At 48.7% G+C, this 10,846-nt stretch overlaps 1 protein-coding gene across 1 annotated transcript; it reads right to left on the bottom strand.

The window, feature by feature from the left end:
- Nucleotides 1-725: 725 nt before the first annotated feature.
- On the bottom strand, nucleotides 726-7,870 carry CD8A (CD8 subunit alpha). Its single transcript, NM_174015.2, has 6 exons — nucleotides 7,746-7,870; nucleotides 7,267-7,632; nucleotides 6,603-6,719; nucleotides 6,278-6,388; nucleotides 4,798-4,828; nucleotides 726-2,035 (listed from the first exon to the last, which is right to left on the bottom strand). Exons 1-6 carry the CDS (start codon nucleotides 7,795-7,797, stop codon nucleotides 1,984-1,986), a joined length of 729 nt encoding a protein of 242 aa, NP_776440.2. The 5' UTR covers nucleotides 7,798-7,870; the 3' UTR covers nucleotides 726-1,983.
- Between the last annotated feature and the right edge of the window lie 2,976 nt (nucleotides 7,871-10,846).

Here is a 10,846-nt window from a genome sequence, read left to right as displayed (position 1 = left end):
AATGTGGCCCTTTTACTGTCCCTCCCTTTGAGGAATGCTCCTCCTCACCTCTTTCAGGAAACACAGAGACAGCCCAGAGCCTGCAACCCTCTCCAAGCTAGGCCTCTGTCCCTGGGGTGCGCCCCCTCCATCCCCATTCTGGTTAGCTTGATGGGTTTGGGAGGAGGGGTCAGAGCCAGATTTTGTCTTGAAGAAACCTTCCCAGTTTCTCTTCTGCTTTCCCACACTGATGATACTTTTTCCTCTAGATTTTTGTTCTCTAAAAGTAGACTGCTTTTTAAAATTAAGGCTGTGGAAGGCCATTTCTAGAGGGCAGGGGAAGTTCTGTTTCCGATGTGGTGCCGGCTATGTGAGAGTTCATTGAATAATGACTTGGAATTGTACGCTTACAGTTTGTGCACTTTTCCGTATGTCTATTTCACCTGAAGGACAAAATGAAGAGTTTGTGATTTATTACGAGAGGAGTAGCAACTCATCTGTTACCAAGGAAGAACAAAATGAAGGAAGATGATACAAGAAGAGATGAATTGATTTTGATTGATGTGAAAATGGGGAGTCTGAGGTGAAAGTAGGCAGTGACCCAAGAATTTCAGGTATTTGTCCTCAAGATGTCTGCAACTTTTTAGTAGTATTTGTTATTACAGTAGTGGAAGATTGGAAACAATGAAATATCAAGTCATGCTTAAATAATGGCACAACCAAAAATGAAATACGACTTTGCTATTAAGAAGTAAGCCATAAATGTTTGTTTATTAAAGCCATTTATAAAAGCATAGTGCAATCCCATTTTTAAAAATTATATATTTTATATGTAGGCACAGAAAATAATCAGGAAGAATGTAGCCCATAATATTAACAATGGATTATCCCTGAGGTAAAGAATTACGGATGATTCTTACTACCTTAGCTACATTTTTTCTCCCAGTGAGCATGCATTTTTTGCAGAACACAGTAAGAAAGGAAATGCCTTGTAGGGCTGCAGCTGGGCTCGTAGCCTCCTCACCAGTGTCTGCACATCCCCTCAGCTGCTAGCCTGGGGTGGCCAGGGCCTGTGCCAGCTGCTCGGTCACAATTCTCCCTTTACAAACTATAAAAACTCACCGATAACCCAGGAGCATGTTTGAATACGGAATCTCAATGTTTAGAGAGACTTGAACTCCATTCAACTTTCCTAACGCTCAAATCATGCTTGCAGAGGGTGGCCTCTCCTCTTTCATGGGTCCTTCTGCAACACAAGGGCTGGGAGAACCATCTCCAGGCTGGGATTTCCCAGAGATTTTCTTCAGAGGTCAGGTTGCTCATTTTCCATCATTCAGTTCACTCCTTCCACTTCATTGGAAGAATTCCTATTATCTGTATCATTTCATGCTTGATTATAAAAAAAATAATCTGATCCTGTTCAGCAGTATCACAGAACTCTGTCAAGTTTTCTTGTCCTATTTCATTACCTCATCGAGGCTCTGGGTGCAGTCATGGGTCTATCACAGATGCTTCAGAAATAACTAGTTCTCTGAGGCTTGAGATCCAGCTCCCCACGCTGAGACAGAGGCCTCCAGAAGAAAGATCTCAGTTGTGTGGAGCCCTGCTGGGACTCTGATCCAGCTGTTCCCCATCTCTGGGCCTCAGCGTCCTCTTTTGTAAAATGGGTGGAGGAGAAGTTGGGGCTGAGTGGGTGCCGAGGCCCCCACCAGTTCTCACAGCCAGGTTCTGAGAATAGAGCTTGCGGTAGCTCTGGCCCGCCCGCCCTCTACCCGAGTATGGGAGCACAACAGCATGATAACCCTTGTGGTATGCCTTAGACACGAGTGTCTTGTTTTGTATCAAAGTAAATAATAAAGAAAAAGTAACTCTTCCCACCCCACCCCCATGAAAAATAATAATAACGAGAAGGAAGGAAGCAGGGAGAAATCAAAAGGGAAGGATCTCAGGAGAGTTCTCAGTGCGAAGTCTTGTAGTGGCTGTCACACGGGGCCCATCGCCATGTTAGACATATTTCTCTGAAAGGTTGGGCTTGCCTCCTTGTCGGACCACAGGCCTGAAAGAGAGGTGGGTGACTGTCAGTGCAGCAAGAGCCCCTGAAATTTGATGCAGCATCCACTCATGTCTACCCACACACACCTCCACCAGCTTCCCAGCCTTCAGGGTGGTCTGAGGACTTGTCCTCAGGCCACCAGCATGGGACTAGGTGAAGGACCTCAGCAACCCTGCCAAGAACTTTCCTTGTGCCATCTTGAGATGAGAAGCTGGAGAATGTGCCCAAGGTCACGTAGCTAGGAGGGGTTGGAGGCAGCATCTGAAGCCAGTTAGTCTAGCTTCTTGGGGACTTTGTCAAGGTCCCCATGGAGGTGTGAGAAGCAAGCTGATAACCAAGCCATCATCTGAGTTGATTCTCAGCCCTTGAGAGGATCACAGCGATAGGGGAGGATGTGAATGAACCACCGTCTGTCAGTCAAGTAGAGCTACTTTACCTAAAATTCCCTTTGATAACCCAAATTTGATGTGTTAATTCACTACTGGGCTAGCACCTTCTAAACGGGCTGATTCATCGTGAGTGTCATGTCTGTACACACCATCCTCCAAAACATCTGGGTTGAAGCTGAGCTGCCCTTGGTCATCACTGAGCTTATTAACTCAGGTGTGTGAATTTCTCATAGTTTTAATCTGCATGGTTTTGTATTTTGGGACAGAGTTTTATTCTCACTCATTTCAAAATTTCAGAAAAGATAGAGATAACGGATGATTCTCCTCCAAAAACTTTCCAATATTGAAACTGCTAAAAAATCCTTCTCTGCTCTTAAAGGGTATCCATTGGTATATCACCTTTAGTATATGCATTGGAAATTCATTACATTTCCATTGTTTAAAAATAACAATGTATAAGACACTGAACTTGAGTTTCTGCAGAGAAATATCAAGGAGTGTGAAATGCAAACCTCAGGTATAAAACTTGAAACATTTTCATCTACTGAAAGGAATTGGTGAATAGAGTTGGTTATCGTTAACCCTCTCTGCCCTGGCCCCCAACCACAGAGAGGAGCCTGGGCTTTGAACAGAAGTTGTAACTCTCCTGCTTGCTAGCAGTATGGCCTCAGACGAGTCACTAAAGGTCCTAAGCCTCAGTTTCCTCATCTATAAAATGGTAACCACACTGACTACTTTAAAGGTTGTTATGAAACTTGAAACTTAAAAACTTTATATATATTCAGATATATAAAGCACTGGTAAACTTTAAGGTTGTTATGATTGAGTTGGCCAGAAAGTTCATTTGGGTTTTGGGATAAACTTAAATGAACTTTTTGGCCAACCCAATATTATTGATGGGTGGATCAGTGGTAAAGAATCCACCAGCCAAACAGCAGATGCGGGTTCAATTTCTGGGTCAGGAAGATCCTCCGGAGAAGGAAAAGGCAACCCACTCCAGTATTCTTGCCTGGGAAATCCCATGGACAAAGGAGTCTGGTGGGCTATAGTCCACGTGGTCGCAAAGAGTTGGACACAACTGAGCAACTAAATAACAGCACTGTTGATAGCTAACGTGTAAGCATGACTCTGCCACCTTGACTAGATTTCCTGATCTCTGAGCCAGTAATCTGTGAGATGGCACTGTGATGTTCCCCTATTGGGTTGCTGTGAGCATAAGGAATTCCCTGGGTGTGACTCCCATCACTGTGCTGGGCTAGCGAGGGCACTTGCTAGATGTTAGGGCAGTGCTGCCTCAGACTAAGCTGGAAGGAGAAAGGAGACTGAGGCCTCTCTTTCAGACACCATTTTTCACTTATGTCTTTTCCTGATCATGTCAGAATGATCATGGGCTGGAATTGGATGAGGGAGTCACTTGAACTGCCAGGTAGTTCTTTGCCTCTATCCCTGACTTCCCCTTCTTCCCCTTCCAGTCCTTGGCAGTAAATCAAGGCCCTGAGTTGCCACAGGGAAATGAGCAACTAAGGCCATTTTTTTTTTAATCAAGTGATATTTGGTTCAGGTGATAAAACTGACTCTCCCCTCCCACCCCAAAAAGCTAGACCAAACCAATGGGAAAATAAAAAAAGTTTTCTTAAGAAAACAACAAGACTCAGACTTCCTTAATAGTCCAGTGGCTAAGACTCTGTGCTCCCAATGCAGGGAGCCCAGGATTGATCCCTGGTCAGGGAACTAGATCCCACATGCTTGCAGCTAAGAGTTCACATGCGCTGCTAAAGATCCTGTGCACCACAATGAAGACCCAGTGCAGCCAAATAAATAAAAACTTTAAAAGAAAGAAATCAATATTTATGAAAGAAAGGAAGACAACAAGATTCAGACGGAATCATGCAGATAAAAGAACCTCAGGTCTTTGGGGGCTTCCCAGATGGTGCAGTAGTAAAGAATCTGCCTGCCAATGCAGAAGACAAAAGAGAAGTGTGTTCAAGCCCTGGGTCAGGAAGATGCCCTGGAGGAGGAAATGGCAACCCACTCCAGTGTTCTTGCCTGGAGAATCCCAGGGACAGAGGAGTCTGGTGGGTGTCCACGGGGTTGCAAAGAGTCAGACATGACTGAGCACTCATGGATATAGGATTAAGTGGGGGAATACTTCAGGTTAGGTCAAATAAGATGGACATTTCCTGAAATCACACTGCTCTTTCCATTAGTCCAGCTTCACCTCCATGTCCTCCCCAGTGTCACCCTTCTGCCTGCATCTGTTCAGACACATTGTAACTCCCTGGACCTCAGGACTCTGTTGCCATGGCCTCTGTCTGGAAAAGATCCCCACCATCTGCTCCCTGGGATGAGCAGGTCCAGAGATTATAAGAGACTCACCTGGGACATTTGCAGACACGTCTTCGGTTCCCTGGTTAAGGAAAAAGAAGGGGTAAAATGATTATCTCACCATGACCAACAGTTCCAAACATGATTTCTGCTTCACTTTTCCTGTTTATTTAGGATTATAAGTTTTTTCTAGTGTGGCTATGACTATTTTTTTCAAAGCAAACAATAACTACATCAACATTATAAAAAATACATCATAGGTGTTTGGTGGTCAGGTGTATTGGACTCCACACTGCCAATGCAGAGGGTCAGGGTTTGATCCTTGATCAGGGAACTAGATCCTACATGCTAAAACTATTAATAAAAGATCCCACGTGCTGCAGCTAAACCCAGCACAGCCAAATAAGTAAATATTTGGAAAAAATACATCATAAGAAAGTAAACTTGTAAAATGACAGTGCATAATAATGATTGACACTGAAAAGAAGATTAAGTTACTAAAACACAAGCTATAAAGCATAATATATTTACATTTTATGGTTTTAATAATTATTACTAAAAGTAAAAAATTGAAGTATAGTTGATTTACAGTATTGTGTTAGATTCAGATGTATAGTAAAGTGATTCAGTTTTTATATGTGTAAATATATATATATATGTAAATATATGGGGCTTCCCTGGTGGCTCAGGTGATAAAGAATCTGCCTGCAATGCAGGAGATCCAGGTTTGATTCCTGGGTCAGGAAGATCTGCTAGAGGAGGAAATGACAACCCACTGTAGTATTCTTGCCTGGGAAATTCCATGGACAGAGGAGCCTGGTGGGCTACAATCCATGGGGTCCCAAAGAGTCGGATGTGACTGAGGGAATAACACATATACATATATATGTAAATGTATATATATATATATATATATATATATGTAAATAAATATTTCAGGTTCTTTTCCCTTATAGATAATTACAAGATATTGAATATAGTGCTATGCAGTAAGTAGCATTTAACTCTTGAGAACTGAGGTGAGGTCTTCTTTCCCACCCCTCTTTACATCAATTTAAAAAGCATTGCAAATACAGACGTGGGTGAACGTGGGTTAGTACGGCCACCTGCAGTAGGATCCAAATTGGGGTGGGGGCTCACAAGAAGGGGGCCAAGGATAAACCACTGCCTGTAGTGGTTTTGACCCGGGCTTCCTGGGCACTGGTCCCCGGGCCACAGCCGGGCCCCGCCCTGCCTCCATCCCAGGCATTTGTAATAAGCCCAGACCTGCGGGCTTTGCGGGTGTAACACCCACCCCTGCCGCTGCCGCTCCGGGGATGGGGCTCTGCCTTCCTAAAAACTTCCCGGGGTGTGGAAAGAGAAGGGGTTTTCCCCGCGTACTCTCTCCAGGAAAGACATAGGCAGTGCCTGGCCCTGCGGTGCAGCTCAAAGTTCCAGAAATCCGAACCCAACTGAACTGCCCGCAAGGGCGGCCTAGACCAAAGCGCTGCAAAAATCGGGCTGTCTTCCCGCGCGATTCCCCAGGACTTACGGCGGTAGCAGATGCCTGTGATGACCAATGACAGGAGAAGGACGCCGCAGGTCCCGACCAAGGGAGCCCAGATGTAGATATTGCAGGCGAAGTCCAGCCGGCTCGTGTCCACTGACGACACAGAAGACGCGGACATTTAGGAGAAGGCTCGGGATCCCCCTCCGACCCTGGGAAACCTACCCCCCCCACCCCGCCCCGCGACCCTATCCCACCCCGCTGAAGCGGGCATGTCCCTTTCCCGGTTCCGGCTCTAGTTTCCCCACCGCTTGGGCTGCTAGGAAGATCAGTGGGGCCCCGGCGAGGGCCTTTGCCGCGTCCGCCTCACCTGCGCTGCCCGCCGAGGTCCGGCACACCTCTGATCGCGGAGAGACCGACCTAGTCTGCGGCGCGCTGGTGGGTGCCCGCGTGGATGGCCGCATCGCCGGCGTGGTGGCCGGCTTCGCTACGGGAGCAACGGAGAAGTGGTTAGGGGCCGCGTTGAAGCTGTGGCCGCGAATCCTTCGGATTAGCCACTGGAGGAGCCGTAGAGGCTCAGCGGAGCTCGGCGCTCAGCGCAGGGAGATGCTGAAAGACCACCTGGTCGTCTGAGTGCACTGGGTGCCTTGGACATGAACACAGAGGCCCGTGCCCCTCCGCCCGGCCTCTCTCCAGGGCCCCACCAGAAACCTCGAGGGCTTGGAGGAGGCGGGGGTGGGACGGTGGGACACCCGCCTTCTACTGACCAGCAGAGGGAAGCTCAGATAATTGAAGTGCAATAACTTGCCAAGGATCATACTAGCCCGGAACTCGAGCCCAGATCAACCAGACCTAAAAAGTCACCTTGAATTACTACCCAGTCACACCCTAGCCTCAGTTTTCTCCTCTGTGAATTGGGAACAGTATCTAAGTAGCCCCCAGAGGCTCGAACCCCAAGAGACTCGAACGTAGCGGTGTCCGTGTGAAAAACGGACTCAGACGTGAAACCCAAAGCCCACCCGGGGCGCCCGAACCTGGCAAGAAGACAGGCACGAAGTTACTGAAGTACAGTATCGAGTTGCTCACGACCGAGCAAAAATAGTAGCCTTGGTCCTCCTGGAGGAAGCTGCTCAGGGTGAGCTGGAATTTGGTGCCGGAGACCCTGGCGCCGGAAATGTGTCTGGGGTCCAGTCCCTCGGCTAGCTTGACCCGTTGGGCGGAGAGGTACATTAGGAAGGTGGGTCTGGGGTCGTCCCCGGGTATGTGGCGGAGCCAGGAGCACCCTGTCGCCATGCCGGACTGCAGCAACTCGCATTGCAGCTCCACCTTCTCGCCCAGTCTGGTCTCCTTCTGCGTCGGCGACATCCGGAACGAGAGCGACCCGAGGACCTTGGCGGCATCTGCGGGACACGGGCAGCGAGACTGAGCCGGGAGCCTCGTGCCGCACCACCCCCCCGACCCCCCCATCCCATGCCAGCCCCGCCCCCGCTTCCCCCAGGGGTCGCCAACTCACCGAGCAGCAGCAGGGCCAGCGGCAGGATCAGGGCGGTCAAGAGTGAGGCCATGGCGCTCTCCCCGCCGCAGAAACTCCGAGGCGCGCAGGAGCCGGTGGATCACCGACCGGGCCGCGGGAAGTTTCGCCCTTCGACCGGCCGCCGAGCCCAATTTCGCATTCGGAGGATGTGATGTCACTTGAAGCCCCGCGGAGAAAAGAGTCGCCCTCCTTTTCGCGGTTGTTACCCGCCAGCCCAGAGAGGGGTGGGCGTGTGGGGGTCCGTGAATGGGGGCCGTCGAGGCAATCTGGCCGGGTGGAGAACTAGGACAAGGATGGTTGGACGTGGCCCTTGGAAGGGCTCTCTTGTGGGTGTGACAGAGGCAGAACATAGAAATGAGAGATTTCTAGAAGGGAGGGTGAGCAAGCAGGAAGGCAAGAGAAATGTCCACTTCCTTCGACCTCATTCAAAGTGGCCCTGGCACCGACAACTTGGGGCTTTAGATCCCTGCGAATTGGGCCCTGAGGGCTGAGACTAAGAGGAGTTAGTGACTGGCCCACGTCTGGGGAACTCGGACAGGGGAATCCGGGTGCCCACAGAGGAAAAGACCTTCTTCCTTCCATTGAGGAGACTTCCACCAGTCAGCTGGTCAAGCAGTGTGTGGGGCTTGTGATTTTCTGCTCCTCGTGCTCTTTCCTCAGCAGTTAAACCTGGCCACCACAGCCTCATTCCTTCGAGGCCACTGCAGCAGCCTCCACACTAGCCCCTGTTCTGGCCAGTCCCCCAACCACACTGCTGTGAACAGTATTCTCCAAAAGGGAATGTGATGGTGTCACTCTTGAAGCCTCCTGGTGACCTGCAGGTCTGCGTGGAAGCTCAGCCCTGCCTTGGCTTGGAGCCTCTGAGTGCTGGTCCTGCCCAGCCCCCTGCCCAGCCTCCTGCCCAGGCCCCTGCCCTGGTCTTTCCTATTCACCCCCCACTACATGCCCATAACGCACGACTGATGGTGCTCTCAGTCGTGTCCGACTCTGCGACCCCATGGACGGTAGCCTGCCAGGCTCCTCTGCCCGTGGCATTTTCCAGGTAAGAATACTGCCAGCGGGTTGCCATTTCCTACTGCAGGGGAATCTTCCCAAGCCAGGGATCAAACCCCGGGTCTCTTGTGTCTCCTGTGTTGGCAGGCAGATTCTTTTTCACTAGCGCCACTGATGATCTGAACTGTGGGCTCCCCATGCTGAAATGCGCTTCTGTTTCAGCCCCTGGCCAGCTCCCAAGCCTTGGAATCTGAATCTCATTCTGGCTCTGGGTGCTTGGCAGGCACATGTGTCAGCCTGGGTGGAGATGGTTCTTCCTGTCTGAACCTGATACACCCTTGGCCCCTTCCTTTTTTGTCTGCTGCTGTCCTGAAACCTTCCACCCCATAGTGGGTCCCCTCTCTCATTTCTTCCGGGTCTTCCCACTTTGCATCCCACAGTGCAGCGATCCCCAAACTTTTTGACATCAGGGACCAGTTTGGTGGAAGACAAGTTTTCCACCGACTGGAGGCAGGGGATGATTTGGTGATGATTCAAGCACATTTTATTTATTGTGCCCTTTATTATTATTATTACATCAGCTCCACTTCAGATCATCAGGTGTTAGATCCCAGGGGTTGGGGACCCCTGCCACAGTGCACGCCCCTCATGCTGCTGCCCCGTTTCTAGAGACAAACCACCTAGTGTTATCTGTTCCATGTGTCTGCCCCATCCATGAGGTCTGCCAGGTGGCTAGGCCTATGTCCCAGACACCCTCCCAGATGTCACATGTCATATCACGGCAGGCTGAGCTATGTTTGCAAAACTGCAAAACTCCCTTCATGGAGTCTGAGCTTGAGTCTTGGATGGGATTTATTTATTTATTTTTTACTTTGATGTCAACCCTCTCCCTCACCCTCTACCCAAGGCGTCTGAGGTACTTACTCTAACACACACTATTTAACGTCTTATATTTAGAGATTTTTTTAAAAGTGTCTTTTAAATTACAAAAGTTATATATTTTTGAAAAACTTCAGACAATACAAAAAAAGAGTATGGGGAAGTTTCCCTGTCTCAACTCTCCTCCCATAGTCCATTGTCTAGAGAAAACCACTTATGTGTGCCCCTCATATATAGTCTGTGCACAAACAGATGCTTATACATCATTTTAGACACATGGTTGTACTATACACGTATTTTTTTGCAACCTGCATTTTTTATCTAACAGTAGAAGAGGAAAGCTTTTCATGTCAGCACCTGTAGATCCACCCATACTTCTAAAGGAGCGTATTTTATATGCTTAGTCGTGTTTGACTCTTTTTTTTGACCCCAAGGACTGTAGCCCACCAGGTTCCTCTGTCCATGGGATTTCCCAGGCAGGAATACTGGAGTAGGTTGCCATTTTCTTCTCTAGCATTTTATATGAGTGTTCCATAATTTAGTTTCCCTATTATCAGACATTTAAGGAGTTTCTCAATTTTTAAAAAAGCACTTCTTTACTTATTTGGTTGTACTGGGTCTTAGTTGCAGCATGTGGGATCTAATTCCTTGACCAGGGATGGAACCCCGCGTTCCCTGGATTGGGAGTGTGGAATCTTAGCCACTGGACCACCAGGAAAGTCCCAGCAGTTTCTCAGTTTTTCCAATTACTAGTAAGGCTGTAGTAGATCCAGGGCATCTATATCATTGAGCAATCACTCATGTACATGGAACATTTTCAAATGGAAGACTAGGGAGGTTGAGGAAGGAAATCCCTTTGTAATAATGGATATGACTGTGGCACACAGCAGTGGTTCCCCTGGCATACCAATATGTGTGTGTGTTTGTGTCCCTGGCTGCGTAGACACAGAGCTGTGCCTTAACTCACATGAGTGAGGGTCACAAGGAAACAGCCAAGTCCAGATAGGCCACTGACAAGGCAGTCCTCATTTTAGATAATTTTCCATTTTACTTCATCTCTGTTCCCACTGCAAAAATGGCCCTTTTGGCCAGGGTGCCATCAGGAGGAAGGTGAAGAGGATGGCCGGCCACGAAGGTGCACCTTGCTGGTGGAGGAAGCATTGGAGGGGAGCCAGAGTCAACCTGCAGATATTTGGATCTTGGGGACC

This window comes from Bos taurus, chromosome 11 (genome assembly GCF_002263795.3).
Source record: "Bos taurus isolate L1 Dominette 01449 registration number 42190680 breed Hereford chromosome 11, ARS-UCD2.0, whole genome shotgun sequence".
Lineage (NCBI taxonomy): Eukaryota > Metazoa > Chordata > Mammalia > Artiodactyla > Bovidae > Bos > Bos taurus.
The sequence above is the reverse complement of the archived record's forward strand: the minus strand, read 5'-3'. Positions and strand labels throughout refer to the sequence as shown.